General features: G+C 47.8%; 1 protein-coding gene across 2 annotated transcripts in view; it reads left to right on the top strand.

Moving 5' to 3' along the window:
• Positions 1-6,712: 6,712 nt before the first annotated feature.
• Positions 6,713-19,880, top strand: part of STX8 (syntaxin 8) — a 157,822-nt gene continuing 144,654 nt past the window's right edge. Inside the window, exons 1-4 of one of the 2 annotated variants that reach the window (XM_040331123.1) lie at positions 6,714-6,807; positions 9,239-9,338; positions 12,566-12,660; positions 14,324-14,434. In XM_040331123.1, coding sequence (XP_040187057.1) covers positions 6,791-6,807; positions 9,239-9,338; positions 12,566-12,660; positions 14,324-14,434 — 323 coding nt within the window. In that variant the 5' untranslated portion in view covers positions 6,714-6,790. Of the gene's footprint in view, positions 6,808-9,238; positions 9,339-12,565; positions 12,661-14,323; positions 14,435-19,880 lie in introns of both variants that reach the window. The other variant, XM_040331124.1, reaches the window with a different exon arrangement.

The raw sequence follows: 19,880 nt of genomic DNA on the forward strand, positions 1-19,880 counted from the left end.
AGTGCCCCATATGTCAACCTCCCTTTTTTAATAAAAAAAATAATAAAAATTATACATATATTTATTTATTATATATATATATATATATATATATATATATATATAATTTGTATTATTATTATTAAAGGGCCCCGAATGGCAACCCCCCTTTTTTTTTTTAATAAAAAAACTTTTTTTTTTTTTTTTATTAAAGAAAGAGCCCAGAGGTCCCCCCTTTTTTATAATTAATTTGATATATATATATATATATATATATATATTTTGTAAGGGGCCCCATAATTCCTGATGGCGGCCCATGCTGAGACCTGAACGAACCTGGATTCGGCTCTGATCGGGTCTCCGATGTAAAATCACGGGAAAAGCGACACGACTTCCGGTTTACTCTGCTGCCAATGGCGCTGATCTAAAAAATAAAAATGACCATAGACACACTCCTAAACCTTGTGGACGGCCTTCCCCAGAAGAGGTGAAGGTGTTATGGCTGCAAAGGGCGGGGCCAACTCAATATTGAACCCTCCGGACTAAGACTGGGAGGTCATTAAAGTTCATGTGTGTGTAAAGGCAGCCGTCCCAATACTTTTGACAATACAGCGCATATCATTTTTATTGCGGCCATCGTTATGTCATTTTTCATCGAGTCCACTTTAAATAGCGATAGACGTTTGTTTTGTGTTTTGGTAACGTGTAGCCACTTTGTTTCCTTTTAGCGCCACAATAAGGAAACGATGAGAGAGGAGCAATAAACGAGGAACAATGGGCGCATTCTATTACTGAGCGATTACAAATCAATGTAACAGGCAGGGCGAGGAGTCTGCCAGGGACAATTAACAGCCGCTGAAATACAAACGTATCGCAGTTCAGGATGAACGGCGCGATAAGCGACTCCAACCGCAAGCCGAGCTTCTTCTTGGCCGCCCTCTTGTGTTGTGGGGAAGCCAATTTCACCCTTCCGTGCTCTGGAATGACTCAAGTGACCGGAGGAGCCCGTGAGGTGCGGAGGAGTGCAAGTCAGGCATCTTTATGAGAGACTTCCAGACAAAAATAACGAGATAAAATGAAAAGCCCATTAAAAAAAAATAACAAAGCCAGCTTTCGCTGCAATGTTCACCTTCAATCCAGAGATTTCCCTGCAGTTCCTGTTTTCTGCCACAAGATGTCCTCGCTCTGATGGCCAGCAGCTGGGGGGGAAGCTAAGTGATTGGGAGGATCTGATCAGTGCTCACTTTCCTTGGGGCTTCCTTCCCTGGGAGGGGGGTCTGCATGGCAACAGACCCGGGCACCTGATTGGCAGAGAGGCGGTTCATTGTTAGAAAAGCGAATATTCATTTGCTTTTCTAACGCACCTGGATGGACTGGGAGCGCCAAGCATGGTGCATGAAAAGGGGGGGGGGGGCATCGGTGGCCAGGGATAGATTCATGCAATGCATGACTCTATCCATTGGTCATAGAGGGGGGGAACCCGTGTGCACCTTTATGGCCATTCTCTTACCATCTTTACTATGATGTCCTCAGTCTCTAACCATCTCCTGTACCATGCCCGCGGCCTCTAACCATCTCTTGTTTCATGTCTGTAGTCTCTAACCATCTCTTGTATCATGTCTGCAGTCTCTAACCATCTCTTGTATCATGTCTGTAGTCTCTAACCATCTCTTGTATCATGTCTGCAGTCTCTAACCATCTCTTGTAGCATGTCTGTAGTCTCTAACCATCTCTTGTATCATGTCTGCAGTCTCTAACCATCTCTTGTAGCATGTCTGCAGTCTCTGACCATCTCCTGTATCATGTCTGCAGTCTCTGACCATCTCTTGTATCATGTCTGCAAATCTCTGACCATCTCTTGTAGCATGTCTGCAGTCTCTGACCATCTCCTGTATCATGTCTGCAGTCTCTGACCATCTCTTGTATCATGTCTGCAAATCTCTGACCATCTCTTGTATCATGTCTGCAGTCTCTGACCATCTCCTGTATCATGTCTGCAGTCTCTGACCATCTCTTGTAGCATGTCTGCAGTCTCTGACCATCTCCTGTATCATGTCTGCAGTCTCTGACCATCTCTTGTATCATGTCTGCAAATCTCTGACCATCTCTTGTATCATGTCTGCAGTCTCTGACCATCTCCTGTATCATGTCTGCAGTCTCTGACCATCTCTTGTATCATGTCTGCAAATCTCTGACCATCTCTTGTATCATGTCTGCAGTCTCTGACCATCTCTTGTATCATGTCTGCAGTCTCTAACCATCTCTTGTATCATGTCTGTAGTCTCTAACCATCTCTTGTATCATGTCTGCAGTCTCTAACCATCTCTTGTAGCATGTCTGCAGTCTCTAACCATCTCTTGTATCATGTCTGCAGTCTCTGACCATCTCCTGTATCATGTCTGCAGTCTCTGACCATCTCTTGTATCATGTCTGCAAATCTCTGACCATCTCTTGTATCATGTCTGCAGTCTCTGACCATCTCCTGTATCATGTCTGCATTCTCTGACCATCTCTTGTATCATGTCCGCAATCTCTGACCATCCCTTGTAGCATGTCTGCAATCTCTGACCGTCTCTTGTAGCATGTCTGCAGTCTCTGACCATCTCTTGTATCATGTCTGCAGTCTCTAACCATCTCTTGTATCATGTCTGCAGTCTCGGACCATCTCTTGTATCATGTCCGCAATCTCTGACCATCTCTTGTATCATGTCTGCAGTCTCTGACCATCTCCTGTACCAACAAGATATGATTTCTAGTTAGGCCTCTGCACAAGAGTTAATTTTTCATTATGGGAAGAAGTTTCATCCTTGTAAAAAAAAAAAAGAAAAGCAGCAAGTCCCCCGTCTCGTGTTTGTTGTGTAAATCGCTCGCAGTGGCTGTAGCTGTGATCCTCCGACTCCCCCCCCCCCCCATCCTCTGTGACCCCCCCCCCCCGTCCTCCGTGACCCCCCCCCCCCCGGCACAGACGCCGAGTGGAAATGTTGCTATAAATAAGAGTCATGGGATGGAAGCGGCTTGAGGTAACCGATGGCAATAACAGGAGCGCAGTGCAGGGATCGTGACCCCCCGTGTTGTGTATACTCTCCGGCTGTGTTGATATTTCCACGCAGTGTTGCAATATCACAGTTATTACAGCGCACTTCAACACGGGACACGCCCGGAGCCCAAAATTGATCAATTTTCTGTAAACAGAGCCACGGTAAATTAAATCTGAAGTTTATTATGCTTATGTTTTGCCTTCCCTGGCTCCTCCCCCCGCCCGCCATAAAAACATGCTAATTAAAAAATTTCAATAAAACATTTTTTATTTTCCATTATATACCTAATTTATGCCTGCTGAAATCATCACTGGGTCTCTATGAGCGTCTCGATGCAGTGCAGGCAGATCGTGGCTGGTGGGAGGAGCCAGCAGACCCCCGCCCTCAGTACTCCTCTCAAGAACCCTCAACCCTGCTCACATGCAAATACGGTAGTACCTTGGATTGCGAGCATAATTCGCTCCAGAAGAATGCTTGTATTTCAAAGCACTCGTATATCAAAGCGAGTTTCCCCATAGGAATCAATGGAAACTCAGATAATGCGTTCCAGTGCCACTGCTGGTGTATGCAGTACCGCATGTGGCCAGAGGTGCGGGGGGCGCCAGAGACACATTCGGAAAAACACTCTGAGAAACTCTGAGACACTCGGGCGTGATTAAACACTGAAATCCAGTGATTGGAAGGGGCGGGGTCAGGGACAGTCAGGCCGGGCAGGAAAGATGATCCTGGATGTCCTTCAGCCAAGAAATTAGATGGGTTCTGTCTGACCTGCTACAGCTCCTAATGTTCCGGAGTACCCAGACAGGAAATGAAGAGAAGCTGCATCTTCTTGAAGCCGCTTAGCATCCTTCTGTTGCTAGGAGGCAGGCAGCTTTTCAGTGAAGAAGCTTAGTATCCTTCTGTTGCTAGGACGCAGGCGGTTATTCATAGAAGTTGTTGCAAGGTGTCCTTCTGTTGCTAGGATGCAGGCGCTTCTTAAAGCCGCTTAGCGTTCTTACATTGCTAGGATGTAGGCAGCTTTTCAGTGAAGAAGCTTAGTATCCTTCTGTTGCTAGGATGCAGGCGGTTACTCATAGAAGTTGCAAAGTGTCATTCTGTTGCTAGGATGCAGGCGCTTCCAAAAGCTGCTTAGTGCCCTTCCATTGCTAGGATGTAGGCAACTTTTAAGTGAAAAAGCTTAGTATCCTTCTGTTGCTAGGACGCAGGCAATTACTCATAGAAGTTGCAAGGTGTCTTGTTGCTAGGATGCAGGTGTTTCTCTAAAGCTGCTTAGCGTTCTTCCAATGCTAGGATTTAGGCAGCTTTTCAGTGAAAAAGCTTAGTATCCTTCTGTTGCTAGGACGCAGGCGGTTACTCATAGAAGTTGCAAGGTGTCCTGTTGCTAGGATGCAGGCACTTATTAAAGCCACTTAGCGTCTTTCCATTGCTAGGATGGAGGCAGCTTTTAAGTGGAGATGCTTAGTATCCTTCTGTTGTTAGGACGCACTCAGTTACTCATAGAAGTTGCAAAGTGTTCTTCTGTTGCTAGGATGCAGGTGCTTCTTAAAGCCGTTTAGCGTTCTTCCATTGCTAGGATGTAGGCAGCTTTTCAATGAAGAGGCTTAGTATCCTTCTGTTGCTAGGACGGAGGCGGTTTGTCATAGAAATTGCAAGGTGTTCTTCTGTTGCTAGGATGCAGGCGCTTCATAAAGCTGCTTAGTGCCCTTCCATTGCTAGGATGTAGGCAGCTTTTAAGTGAAGAAGCTTAGTATCCTTCGGTTGCTAGGACGCAGGCGGTTACTCATAGAAGTTGCAAGGTGTCTTGTTGCTAGGATGCAGGTGTTTCTCTAAAGCTGCTTAGCGTTCTTCCAATGCTAGGATTTAGGCAGCTTTTCAGTGAAAAAGCTTAGTATCCTTCTGTTGCTAGGACGCAGGCGGTTACTCATAGAAGGTGTCCTTATGTTGTTAGGATGGAGTCAGCTTTTAAGTGGAGATGCTTAGTATCCTTATGTTGCTAGGATGCAGGCAGTTACTCATAGAAGTTGCAAAGTGTTCTTCTGTTGCTAGGATGCAGGCGCTTATTAAAGCCACTTAGCATCTTTCCATTGCTAGGATGTAGGCAGCTTTTAAGTGAAGAAGCTTAGTATCCTTCTGTTGCTAGGACAGAGGCGGTTTGTCATAGAAATTGCAAGGTGTCATTCTGTTGCTAGGATGCAGGCGTATCTTAAATCTGTTTAGTGCCCTTCCATTGCTAGGATGCAGGCAGCTTCTCCATATAGCCGCTTAGGCAGTCCACAGATGGATCAGTTTGTTTCGTTCAATCAGTGGGTTAAACAAAGAAAAAAACTGACCATATTCACCCATCCACACACACGAGGTGGATGGGTGAATCCTGTATGTGGACAGTGGGGAGAGTGTTAGAAAACACTGATCAGCGTTGCAGTCTATAGTGAGTTAGATTGACTTCTGTGCAACCACTGAGCCATATATGGATGGAAATTCTATCCATGTATGGCCAGCTTTAGTGTACTTCTGTTGCTATAATGCAGATGGCTTCTCAAGAAACCACCTAGTACCCTTCCATAGTGAGGATGCAGGTGGCTTCTCAATGAAACTTCCTAGTGTCCTACCATTGCTAGGATGCAGGCAGCTTCTTAAAGCTGCTTAATTGCACCTTACATTCTCCTGTTGCTAGGATGCAGGTGGGTTCTCGGTGATGCCTCCTAACCTTCTTCCTTTGCTAGGATCCAGGCGGATTCTCAGTAATGCCGTCTAACATTCTTCCGTTGCTAGGATGCAGGTGGATTCTCAATGACGCCTCCTAACATTCTTCTGTTACTAGGACGCAGGTGGATTCTCAATGACGCCTCCTAACATTCCTTCGTTGCTAGGACGCAGGTGGATTCTCAATGACGCCTCCTAACATTCCTTCGTTGCTAGGACGCAGGTGGATTCTCAATGACGCCTCCTAACATTCCTTCGTTGCTAGGACGCAGGTGGATTCTCAATGACGCCTCCTAACATTCTTCTGTTACTAGGACGCAGGTGGATTCTCAATGACGCCTCCTAACATTCCTTCGTTGCTAGGACGCAGGTGGATTCTCAATGACGCCTCCTAACATTCCTTCGTTGCTAGGACGCAGGTGGATTCTCAATGATGCTTCCTAACATTCCTTCGTTGCTAGGACGCAGGTGGATTCTCAATGACGCCTCCTAACATTCTTTTGTTGCTAGGATACAGGCTGATTCTCAAGTAAGGCTGCCTCACATTCTTCAGTTGCTAGGACGCAGGCGAATTCTTAATGACTGCGCCTAACTTTTTTCTATTGCTAGGACGCAGGTGGATTTTCAATGACGCCGCTTCATTTTCTCCTGTTACTAGGACGCAGGCGGAGTCTCAGTGAAGCTATCTAACTTTCTTCCGTTGATCTGACGAGGGTTCTTGCAATGCAGGGTATTAACAACTGGAGTTTTAGCACCTCTTATATATTTTCTCTGAGCAATAAAAACCTGGTAGGGGTTCTACCAATTCCCCACTCCACCCAAAACAAAACAAAAAAAATTGTCTCCAGTTGCGCTTGCAAGTTGCTGAGGCATAGGTGTTCCATTAATACAGCATATAATCAATATAAAGACAATTCCTCCAGTGACCGCTAGATGTCCCCCTCTCCCGGCCCTCACTGAGCACCATTCCAGCTTCGCGCTCCCTCTGCCCGATACATTTGTCCCTCCGGCCGCGCCGTCCGTCACGTGACACAAACAGGAAGTGTCGCCGGTGTGCAGCGGCTGAAGAGATGGCTCCGGATCCCTGGTGGGTATATAGAGCGGTGGAGGGGACGCAGGCTCAGAGAGGCCCCCTTGGCATGCTGGGAGTAGTTGTCCCTTTCGTTATCCCGCAGCTGGAGAGTCAGGCGAAGCTTCTACCTCCAGTTTTATGGCTGCCCACCATATAAAACCAGTTCTGGGGGGTGTTACTGGTGTCTTGGGGGCCCCTCAGCTTTGTGTAAGCTCTGTGTCGGAGCCACGGGGTCCCTCATCTCTGTGTAAGCTCTGTGTCGGAGCCCCGGGGGCCTCATCCCTGTGTAAGCTCTGTGTCGGGGCCCTCATCCCTCTGTAAGCTCTGTGTCGGAGCCGCGGGGGCCTCATCCCTGTGTAAGCTTTATGTCGGAGCCATGGGGGCCTCATCCCTGTGTAAGCTCTGTGTCGGAGCCGTGGACCCCCTCATCCCTGTGTAAGCTCTGTGTCGGAGCCTCGGGGCCCTCATCCCTGTGTAAGCTCTGTGTCGGAGCCGCGGGGGCCTCATCCCTGTGTAAGCTCTGTGTCGGAGCCTCGGGGCCCTCATCCCTGTGTAAGCTCTGTGTCGGAGCCGCGGGGGCCTCATCCCTGTGTAAGCTCTGTGTCGGAGCCGCGGGGGCCCTCATCCCTGTGGAAGCTCTGTGTCGGAGCCGCGGGGGCCCTCATCCCTGTGGAAGCTCTGTGTCGGAGCCGCGGGGGCCCTCATCCCTGTGGAAGCTCTGTGTCGGAGCCGCGGGGGCCCTCATCCCTGTGGAAGCTCTGTGTCGGAGCCACTGGGCCCTCATCCCTGCGTAAGCTCTGTGTCGGAGCCGCGGGGGCCCTCATCCCTGTGTAAGCTCTGTGTCGGAGCCGCAGGGGCCTCATCCCTGTGTAAGCTCTGTGTCGGAGCTGCAGGGTCCTCATCCCTGTGTAAGCTCTGTGTCGGAGCCGCGGGGCCCTCATCCCTGTGTAAGCTCTGTGTCGGAGCACTGGGGGCCCTCATCCCTGTGTAAGCTCTGTGTCGGAGCACTGGGGGCCCTCATCCCTGCGTAAGCTCTGTGTTGGAGCCACGGGGCCCTCATCCCTGTGTAAGCTCTGTGTTGGAGCCCCGGGGGCCTCATCCCTGTGTAAGCTCTGTGTTGGAGCCCCGGGGGCCTCATCCCTGTGTAAGCTCTGTGTCGGGGCCACATCCCTGTGTAAGCTCTGTCGGAGCCGCGGGGGCCTCATCCCTGTGTAAGCTCTGTGTCGGAGCCAAACCCGGAGCTGTTTCCAAATAAAGTGTAAGCGCTTTTCCCCCCAATAAATGAAGCTTTTGTTGGTATTTGATCACCTCTGCGGTTTTTATTTCCTGCGCTATGATGGTGATCTGCACTTCCAGGGGGGGGGGGAGGGGGTGTGAATGGGCGTCGCTCCCGCTGTGATTATAAACAGGAGCTGATCGGCGGGGACCACCGGCTCCATGTCCCCCGGAATACATATTGACCGAAATTGATGAAGAAATTAGATTTGATTTTACATTATTTTTTTTTTGGATATGTTTTTATAGCAGAAAGTAAAAAATATATAATTCTGTCTTTTTTTTTTTGTTTAAAGTACAAAAAATAAAAACCGCAAAAATAAATCTCTATTTGTGGGAAGAAAAAAAGGACGTCAATTTTATTTGGGTGCAGCGTCGCACAATCGTCAGTTAGATTAACGCAGTGCCGAATCGCAAAAAGAATGGATTGACCCTGAAGGGGGGGGGGGGGGTAAATTTTTTTATAGGGCGAGTGAATAATTAAATAATACGAGGAGACAATACGAATACGATACAATGTATTGGGAAGGATTTTTGGGCCTTGTTCACATGGGGGGCAGTACAGTGTACACCTGTGCGGGGGAATACAGCATACACCTGTGCAGGGGGGGGGGGGGAGTACCAGCGTGCACCTGTGTGTGTGTAGGGGGGGGTACAGCGTGCACCTGTGTGCGGGGGGGGGGGGGAAGTACTAGCGTGCACCTGTGGGGGGGGGGGGGGGGGAAGTACAGCGTGCACCTGTGCAGGGGGGGGGAATTACAGCGTGCACCTATACGGGGGGAAGTACAGCGTACACCTGTGTGCGGGGGGGGGGGGGATTACGGCGTACACCTGTGTGGGGGGGGGTACAACATGCACCTGTGTGTGGGGGGGGGACAGTGCACACCTGTGTGGGGGGGGGGGCAATTGCGCTGTCGTGCAACACTGTACCCAAACAAAATTGGTGTCCTTTTTTCCCCACAAATAGAGCTTTATTTTGGGGGTATTTGATCTCCTCTGCGGTTTTTATTTTTTGTGCTATAAACAAAAATAGAGCGACAATTTAAAAGAAAAAAATCTATATTTTCCTTTCTGCGATGATAAAGAAGTATCCTGGATGTGTTTGGGGGTTCAGTAGAGAAGAAGGTCTCGGTTTCTGACTGACGGAGTGTGATTTGTATTCTGGATGCAGGTTATCGATCTACGATGACACGTATCACCTCGCCCAGGAGATCGCCGAGAAAATCCACGAGAGGGAGCGATACCTGCGGAATGGAGAGAACCCCACCAGGGTAAAGTCTTGTGTGGGGGGGGGGGGGGGGGTGTTAAAGGGATGAATTGTGCTTCATTTTTAACCCATTTCTTATAGCAGGGGTGTCGATCTCAATTTTATGGCTGGCTACATCAGGATTATGGTTGACCTCAACGGTTGTATCTGTAAAGTCTAGATGTCGATCCTCCTAGCGGATCAGCAGAGCTGGGGGTTACTACTGAGTGCATAGTAACCAATCGGCTTCCAGGTTTTATTGTCAAAGCTTCATTGTAGAAGCTGATTGGCTCCCATGCTCTGTGTGGAAGGGATTGGTGAATCTCCCCCATGAAGTGGTAGAATTGGAGACAATGTAACGAGTGACGGACATTTATCTCTCGGTGTCTTTGTCTCCTGTGAGGACAGTCAGTGTTTTTCCCTCATCGAGGCGCTCACGTGATCTCCGGATGGATCTCCTCCCTCCTCTATAATTACCGGAGAATTCTGTGTATAGAAAACACTCATCAATCTTTCTTCTCCTCCAATTCTGTTTTTTTTGGGTTCTATTTTTCTTTCCATGACGATGTTCACAAAACGTAAACATGATGAGCAACTCCTCAGCCGCAGATCACGTACCTCCTTTATCAGCCGCAGATCACGTACCTCCTTTATCAGCCGCAGATCACGTACCTCCTTCATCAGCCGCAGATCACGTACCTCCTTCATCAGCCGCAGATCACGTACCTCCTTTATCAGCCGCAGATCACGTACCTCCTTTATCAGCCGCAGATCACGTACCTCCTTTATTAGCCGCAGATCACGTACCTCCTTTATTAGCCGCAGATCACGTACCTCCTTTATTAGCCGCAGATCACGTACCTTCTTTATCAGCCGCAGATCACGTACCTCCCCATTGTAAAGGTTTCATTTCATTATTTTTTTTTTTTTTAAATAACAAACATGTCATTTAACTCTGGAAGGTTTGTCCCCCACTTTATGACCAGGCGTTTTTTTTTTTTTGCGATGCAGCACTGCCCTACTTTAACATATTTTATTTATTTTTATATATATATATATATGCACGGTTTTTGGGCGCGACTTGTGCGTTTTTTTTTTTTAATGCGTGATATTTTTTTTCATTACCCAATAGAGAAAACTCATCTGTTGCATCATTCGTTGCTAGGTATTTCAGCTTTTCTTTCATTTCTTTTTTCATTATTATTATTTTTTATTTAATTTTTTTCGTCAGGGTAAGGGGGTTAGAGTTAAGGGGGGAGATTCAGGTAGAGATACGACGGCGTATCTCCTGACACGCCGTCGTATCTCTGAGTTCCGTCGGTCGGATCTATGCGACTGATTCATAGAAGGTTCCGCATAGATCTCCCTAAGATCCGCCAGGTGTAAGTGACTTACACCGTCGGATCTTAGGCTGCAATCTCCCGCTGGCCGCTAGGTGGCGTTTCGTGTTTTACTCGCGACAAATATGCAAATGAGGAGATCCGCCGCTTCAGAAACGAACGCCCGCCCGTCGCTTTTTTTTTACGTTGTTTGCGTTCAGCTTTTTCCGGCGGATAGTTACCCCTGCTATATGCGGCGTATCCTATGTTAAGTATGGCCGTCGTTCCCACGCCGAGTTTTGAATTTTTACGTCCTTTGCGTAAGTCGTTCGCGAATACGGATGGACGTAATTTACGTTCACGCCGAAACCAGCGACGTCCTAGCGACGTCATTTGGAGCAATGCACGCTGGGAAATTTAGCCGGCGGCGCATGCGCAGTTAAATCGTCGCGGGGACGCGCCTGATTTAAATACTACACTCTCCCTAGCCGCGGAATTTGAATTCCGCCGGGGGATTTACGAGTTAAGTGCTTTCTGAATACAGCACTAGCCTCTCAAACTTGCGCCGGTGGATCATAAATCAGATAGATTACGCGGATCTAAAAATCCGCGAATCTATCTGAATCTACCCCAAGGTTAGGGTTGGGATTTGGGGCTAGGATTATTTATGTATTTATTTATTTTTGTATTATTTTTTTTGTTAGTGTGTTACTACTACAACAAGTAACAATATTATTATTATTATTATTATTATTATTATTATTATTATTATTATTATTTTTATTAATAAATAAAAATAATCCTAAATAAATTCAATAAATGAATACTAAATAATAATAATAATAATAATAATAATAATAATAATAATAATAATAATAATAATAATAATAAAGAATTAACTCCCTAAGCCTAGAAAAAAAAAAAAACGAAAAGCCTTAAAACACAAAATAAATACAATTATGTGTAATTGTGCATCAACTATAACTCAAATACATACACATATATATATATTAGAAAGAAATGTGTACTTTATTATGGTACGGTTTGCGCTGTGGTAATTAATAGTAATGTATTTATTTTGTGTTTTAAGGTTTTTCGTTTTTTTTTTTTTCCTAGGCTTAGGGGGTTAATTCTTTATTATTATAATTATTATTTAGTGTTCATTTATTGAATTTATTTAGGATTTATTATTATTATTTATTATTATTTATTTATTATTATTATTATTATTTATTATATTTATTATTATTATTTATTATTATGTATTAATTTATTAAAAATAATAATAATGTTATTGTTATTTGTTGTAGTAGTAACACACTAACAAAAAAATAAATAAATCCATAATCCTACCTTAACTCTAACCCCTTACCCTGACGAAAAATAAAATAAAAAATAATAATAAAAAAAGAAAATGAAAGAAAGGCTGAAATATCTAGCAACGAATGATGTAACAGATGAGTTTTCTCTATTTGGGTAATAAAAAAAAAAAATCACACATAAAACTCACAAGTCGCGCACAAAAATTCACCAAAACCGTGCATAAAGATGCGCAAAAAAACCCCCAGAAAAATGCTGAAAGATGCTGAAAGATGTTTGTAGCTGCTGACTTTAAAAAAAATTAAAATAAATCGCGGGTGGAACCTCCGCTTTAAGTCCCCTTACACACAGGCTGGTCCGCCGGTCAGTTTTTCAGGCTGTCCTGATCACATGGTCTATGCCAGTGGTTCTCAACCTTAGTCCTCGTGTACCCCCAACTTGGGCAGAAAAATGGTATATAAGGTGGGAAACCTAACTCCCGAAAAGCGTGGGCTGAATCTGATGTTTCTGTTCAGTATATTATATATATATATATATCTCTATATCTATTATACATACATTTGATAAATTAGATTTGGCTTTAATCGTGCAATTTTTTTTTCTCGCCCCACAGGTCATGGTGACCATTCGCACCCTGATGAAGAAACTGAATGAGCGGATCGAACAGCTAAGGGATTCCCTCCTGAGATCGGTGTCCACACGTCAGATGTATCCTTCCCGTACAGCTTCCGCTGACCCCCCCCCCCCCCCCTTGGAATTCCACCCTCTACAGCAGGGGTGTCAAACTCAAATTCATCGGGGGCCGCATCAGCAGATTGGTTGCCCTCAGAGGGCCGGTTGTATCTGCACTCCAGTTTTCTTGCGCTGCGTAGGGAGCGCAGGGTTCAGGAGTGCGCTGCGTAGGGAGCGCAGGGTTCAGGAGTGCGCTGCGTAGGGAGCGCAGGGTTCAGGAGTGCGATGCCTCCTCCTCTCTGGTGTCCCTCCTCCTCTCTGGTGTCACTGGTGTCCCCCCTCCTCTCTGGTGTCACTGGTGTCCCTCCTCCTCTCTGGTGTCACTGGTGTCCCCCTCCTCTCTGGTGTCACTGGGGTCCCCCTCCTCTCCTCAGTGACACCAGAGAGGAGAGGAGGGTGACACCAGAGAGGAGGGGGACCCCAGTGACACCAGAGAGGAGAGGAGGGGGACCCCAGTGACACCAGAGAGGAGAGGGACCCCAGTGACACCAGAGAGGAGAGGGACACCGGAGAGGAGGGGGACCCCAATGACACCGGAGAGGAGAGGGACCCCAGTGACACCAGAGAGGAGAGGAGGGGGACCCCAGTGACACCAGAGAGGAGGGGGACCCCAGTGACACCAGAGAGGAGGGGGACCCCAGTGACACCAGAGAGGAGGGGGACCCCAGTGACACCAGAGAGGAGGGGGACCCCAGTGACACCAGAGAGGAGAGGTACCCCAGTGACACCAGAGAGGAGGGGGACCCCAGTGACACCAGAGAGGAGGGGGACCCCAGTGACACCAGAGAGGAGGGGGACCCCAGTGACACCAGAGAGGAGGGGGACCCCAGTGACACCAGAGAGGAGAGGGACCCCAGTGACACCAGAGAGGAGGGGGACCCCAGTGACACCAGAGAGGAGGGGGACCCCAGTGACACCAGAGAGGAGGGGGACCCCAGTGACACCAGAGAGGAGAGGAGGGGGACACCAGAGAGGAGAGGAGGGGGACCCCAGTGACACTGGTCCCCTCCTCTCTGGTGTCACAGGTGTCCCCCTCCTCCGCTCAGTACAGACAGTCATGCTCCCCGGGTGATGGTGTCTCTCCTACCCGCAGGTGCAGATCTCAGATACTTTCTCCTCATGTCTGCGGTTGTGGTCCCGGGTCTGTAATCAGCGAGCTGAGGCGGTGCAGACTCTCACGCTGTGCACTGGTTACTAGGCAAGCCGACTGTCTCTACTGGGGTGGAGCAAGATGGCGGCGGCAAAACGTCACTTCCTGACGAGACAGCCGCCGCCGGGTGTACCAAGATGGCCGCCGCTCCGGAGCTAGGCCGAAGCCGGGGACTTTCCTATGGCCGAGGCTGCGGAGCGCTCCGTGGAACACGTGGTGTGCCGAATTAAAAGTTGCAGCATGTCAGATAGAGCCCCGTCTCATTTTCTGCCTGGAGGACATCCGGCACCATCTAGTCCAGTGTCCAGAGGGAGGGAGGGTGCCAGTGCGCATGTGCACTGTGCTGTACAGCTGCTGCATGCTCACAGTAAAAGTACTGTGGGTGAGAGTGGTGGGGGGGGGGGGGGGGTGGTGATTAAAGCTTGCAATAAGGAAGGTATTACTCTGCAACAAATTGTATAGAAAATCCTTGACTTGCATGGTTCACAGCACCCAGCTGGAAGGGGATCGAAGGCAGAACCTTGTCGATGAGCTGCTAACCAAAGAACGGCACCTTCAGATGTCCCTTTCTAATGAAGGCGCGGCGCCCGACGTGGTCAGGTGAGGAGATTTCTTTACATTCGATCTTAAGCTGTATTGTAAAGCCAGGCCATACGTGAATCGAAATGAAGCCAAATTCAACCAATTTCTGATCCATGTATGGCCAATGCGGATTTCAAGATTAACTAGCTATTGGGGGGGGGGTGGGGTGGGGGGGGGTTAGACTGTGGGCCCACAGCAGCCAATAATTTTCTTCCTTCCTGTACTTTCCGATTCTTCCCCAAACTTAAAGGGAGGGATCCCGATTGGTTGCTTTGGGTGACGATGGCTGTCGATTTTTGAGAAGTCCTGAGACCCTCAGGGACTCGTCTTCTTCTCGCGCGGTCTCTATGCTGTGATTGTGGAAGCATCGGCTGCATTTTTACAGTGTTTTTTTTTTTTTTTTATGTTTTCTTTGGTGCTCATGACTCAGTTTTCCTGCTGTAATAACTGTGGAGACCGGAACTAGAGTGATGCAATGGCAGTTTAGTGTGTAAACAGATTATCGGATGTGTGCCGTGACCGAGACAAGTGGCGGGAGAGTGACAACATGACTTACCGCCAGTGTAATTAAAGCTCAACACCAGGATAAATCAAAACTGACCAAATCCTTCCATTATGTGTGGATTCTTCTCTGAATCTCGGTGATCTTTGTGTATTTCTTCCAGATCTGTACAGTAATCCAGTGTAAGACTTCCTGTAATAAAGACCGCCCGCTCCTGCTCTCGCTCCTTGTGCAGGGGGGCTGGTCTTGTCTCCGCCCCTCCTGTCGTTTTCTACAGGCATCCTGTAGTGGGCGGGATCTACTGTGCCCCTCCCACAGCTCTGCTCTCTCTCTCCTTGTGCAATGGGACTGGTCTTATCTCTGCCCCCGCCTGTAGTTTTCTACAGGCAGCCTATAATGGGTGGGGTCTGCTGGGCCCCTCCCACAGCTCTGCTCTCTCTCTCTCTCCTTGTGCAGGGTGGCTAGTCTTGTCTCTGCCCCTCCTGTAGTTTTCTACAGGCAGCTTGTAATGGGTGGGGTCAGCTGGGCCCCTCCCACAGCTCTGCTCTCTCTCTCCTTGTGCAGGGTGACTGGTCTTATCTCTGCCCCCTCCTGTAGTTTTCTACAGGCAGCCTATAATGGGTGGAGTCTGCTGGGCCCCTCCCACAGCTCTCTGCCCCCTCCTGTAGTTTTCTGCAGGCAGCCTGTAGTGGGTGGGATCTGCTGTGCCCCTCCCACAGCTCTGCTCTCTTTCTCCTTGTGCAGGGTGGCTAGTCTTGTCTCCGCCCCTCCTGTAGTTTTCTTCAGGCAGCTTGTAATGGGTGGGGTCAACTGGGCCCCTCCCACAGCTCTGCTCTCTCTCTTCTTGTGCATTGGTACTGGTCTTGTCTCTGCCCCCTCCTGTAGTTTTTCTCCAGGCAGCCTGTAATGGGTGGGATCTGCTGTGCCCCGACCACAGCTCTGTTCTCTCTCTCTCCTTGTGCAGGGTGGCTAGTCTTATCTCTGCCCCCTCCTGTAGTGTTCTACAGGCAGCCTATAATGGGTGGTGTCTGCTGGGCCCCTCCCACAGCTCTGCTCTCTCTCCTTGTGCAGGGTGTGTAGTCTTGTCTCTGCCCCCTCCTGTAGTTTTCTGCAGGCAACCTGTAGTGGGAGGAGCTTTTGGGCCCCTCCCACAGCTCTGCTGTCTCTCTTTGTGCAGGGTGATGTGTGTGTGTGTGTGTGTGTGTGTGTGTATATATATATATATTATAATTTTACATCTATATTCTTAACTGTTTTGTAAAAGCAGCCTCTGATGACTTTTGCAGGACTGTGAAGGGTCACCTCTCTCTCCTGTCATCGCCCATGGTGATTCCCGGGCTCTCTCATTCCACCAGGGGGAGCCCAGAACCGCTTCACACAGAGAAGATGGGGGGGACGACACTCATCCCCCAATTTATTCTGTGATGAATGAACCCGGAAGTGATGAATACTTCATTACTTCCAGTTTCAGAGCTGTCATTCCCTAGCTTTTGCAGCCAGAGAAACAGCTAAAAAAAAAAAGCATGCTCTGTGCTTGGTTAGCCGATTTGGAGGGCAGGGGAGACAATTTTTACCCCAAAAAATTTGGGTTTTAATAAAAGGCTGCCCAAATATCATGGAACATATAAAAAAAAGTTCCAACAGCCACCGTTTTATACTTCTGGGCCTCTGCTTTGAGAAATATATAATGTTGGGGGGGGGGGGGGGGGTTTTAAGTAATTTTCTAGCAAACAATGCTGATTTGTGTAAGAAAAAGTATAGAATTGCTCCGGACAGCAGGTGGTAAAAATGTTTGTGCGCCGAGAGTTCACTGACCCCTTTCCTGGTTTCCAGTTATAAAGTAACTTGTAGCGGGTCGCTAAACACTTCAGAAAGGATCTGTTGTCAGTGACAATATTGCACATAGTTGGGTGCCCAGAACTGGAAACATCCCTCGATGGGGAGGGGGATGGATATTCCCACGCACAGCGCACTTCCCGCCAATATGTCTGGATTTACCAGGAAGCCACTTGAGCTTGAAGAACACGAAGCAACTCTGCTTGTCCCATAACACACTTCAATGTACTTCTAGAACCTTCTGTCGCAATTGGTTTTGGGTTGGGGGGAGGGGGAAGCGCAGTATGACCCGGGCGCTTTCTAATCTGAAGACTGGACTTCAGCCATGCTTTAAATGCAGGCTAGCAATTGCCCCTCCCATTTTCAAATGTATCCCGTGCTCCCCCAAGTCCCAAAAGGGGGGGGTTATATGAGTTTGCAGTGGGTGAAAAGCACCTTAGGACAGGGGTCTTCAAACTACGGCCCTCCAGGTGTTCGGGAACTACAATTCCCATCATGCCTAGTCATGTCTGTGAATGTCAGAGTTTTGCATTGCCTCATGGGATTTGTAGTTCCGCAACAGCTGGAGGGCCGTAGTTTGAGGATCCCTGCCCTAGGGCTTCTGTTTGAAGTAAATGTGAACCCCAAGGTTCCAATCACACTTGTGCAACTCCAAAGTCGTGCAGTTTCCAATTCCATTGCGACTTTGATGAAACTTTGGCTTTGACTGTCGCACAACTGTTGCATTGATAACATTAACCTCTTGACGCAGGTGGGCCTTAACTCTGAGCGGCCGCTGGGAAGAACATTCCATAGACCAGTCTGTTCCTCACCATTGGTACATACCATAGACGAGTCTGTCCCTCACCATTGGTGCATACCATAGACCAGTCTGTCCCTCACCATTGGTACATACCATAGACCAGTCTGTCCCTCACCATTGGTACATACCATAGACCAGTCTGTCTCTCACCATTGGTACATACCATAGACGAGTCTGTCTCTCACCATTGGTACATACCATAGACGAGTCTGTCCCTCACCATTGGTGCATACCATAGACCAGTCTGTCTCTCACCATTGGTACATACCATAGACGAGTCTGTCTCTCACCATTGGTACATACCATAGACGAGTCTGTCCCTCACCATTGGTGCATACCATAGACCAGTCTGTCTCTCACCATTGGTACATACCATAGACGAGTCTGTCTCTCACCATTGGTACATACCATAGACGAGTCTGTCCCTCACCATTGGTGCATACCATAGACCAGTCTGTCTCTCACCATTGGTACATACCATAGACGAGTCTGTCCCTCACCATTGGTGCATACCATAGACCAGTCTGTCTCTCACCATTGGTACATACCATAGACGAGTCTGTCCCTCACCATTGGTACATACCATAGACGAGTCTGTCCCTCACCATTGGTACATACCATAGACCAGTCTGTCCCTCACCATTGGTACATACCATAGACGAGTCTGTCTCTCACCATTGGTGCATACCATAGACGAGTCTGTCCCTCACCATTGGTGCATACCATAGACGAGTCTGTCCCTCACTATTGGTACATACATTTGTACACTCAATAGATCAGTCTCTGTTCCCGGTAGACGGACAAACAAAAGGCCCTCCCCATTAGCACATATCATAGATGGGTCTCTTTCCCCAGGAGAAGGGCACTATAAGGTCCTCACAACTCGTACTTACTGTAGATTAGTCCCTGTCTTGGGGAAGAGCTCACGCTCCAAGGTGCTCACCATTAGTACATACCCTAGACCAGGCTCTGCAAGGTGCTCCCCACTATCCTACACTTACTGTATGTCCTCATTTATACAGCATACTGTCAACCTTTACTTTTTTTTATTTTTTATGTAAAAAAAAAAATCTGTATCCTTCCGTCTTTAACTTTTTTGCGTCCTAATTCTGTCCATCTCTCGGGAGGCACAGCATGGAGGGGCCACTAGAAGGTCTAATTTAAACCATTAGTCTTGGCAGTTTGAATGGGGCACAGGGGCAGGGGTACCGGAGCGATGAATTCGGCTTTTCTCTTTACTCAAGAGCTGGAAAGTTTTGACTCCTGTTCTGGACCTTCACTCTGTGTCAGTCATTCCCCCCCTCCCCCACCACCCCGAACTGACAGCTTCCGTCTTCTGTCCCCCCCGTGTCACATGTTTCCGCTTCCCGCTCTGCTGATCACATGAGACTGGACCCAATTCCCGCATCTCCTCTTCACAAGGAATTGAGGAAATTAGTCCGAGTTTACTTTCGGTCACCATTCAGTGAGTCTCAGTGAGACGGCGAGCCGTCAAAATATCAGTGGGGAGAGGAAAGTGTCACCATCAACAAAGAGGGAACACGCTAGGGCTATTTTCCTAAAATTCCATCCTCCCCACCCCCCCCTCCAATCCCAGCCCCCCCCCCCCCCACCACCACCTTGACCACGGAAGCCATTTTCTGGTTTAACGTATTGTATTCCAGTAACTGTATGGAGTTAACACCTTCAATGACCGTATTCAATACAGTAAAACCTCGGATTGCGAGGATAATTCCTTCCAGAAAGATGCTTGTAATCCAAAGCGCTTGTATATCAAAGCATTTTTTTTACAGGGTATAAAAGAGAAGAGAGCAGCCTCTAAGTGTAGCTATACGTTGCTAAATGTTGTCCCTTCATTAAATGTAACCATATTGCTACACTTAGAGGCTCCTCTCTTCTTTTATACTCAGTGGTGACATGACGCTACTCTTATATCAAGACATCGCTTGTATATCAAAGCAAAATTTTAATAAAATTTTTTTTGCTGGTCTCTCAAACCAAGTTACTCTCAAACCAAGGTTTTAGGTCCGATAGACCCCTGATGTCTCCATGAAGAGGTCCTGTCACCTGCCCAGAGCTATTGCAAGGGGGTTTGTTCATCCCTTTGTGATGGCAATAAAGTTAAATGAAAAAAAAAAAAGCGCAAAATATAAATTATGCATTGTAGCAAAGTGTAATTTCTTCAGTGTTGTCACATGAAAAGATAGATGGGGGGTAAATCGTTGCCCCCCTTCTACAGATAGGCTTTCTGTTAAACCACCGGCACAGCCCGTTGTTTCATGAAGCGCGCCATTTGCGGCCTTCTCTTCGCCGTTGTCCGATAA

Source organism: Rana temporaria, chromosome 12 (genome assembly GCF_905171775.1).
Source record: "Rana temporaria chromosome 12, aRanTem1.1, whole genome shotgun sequence".
Lineage (NCBI taxonomy): Eukaryota > Metazoa > Chordata > Amphibia > Anura > Ranidae > Rana > Rana temporaria.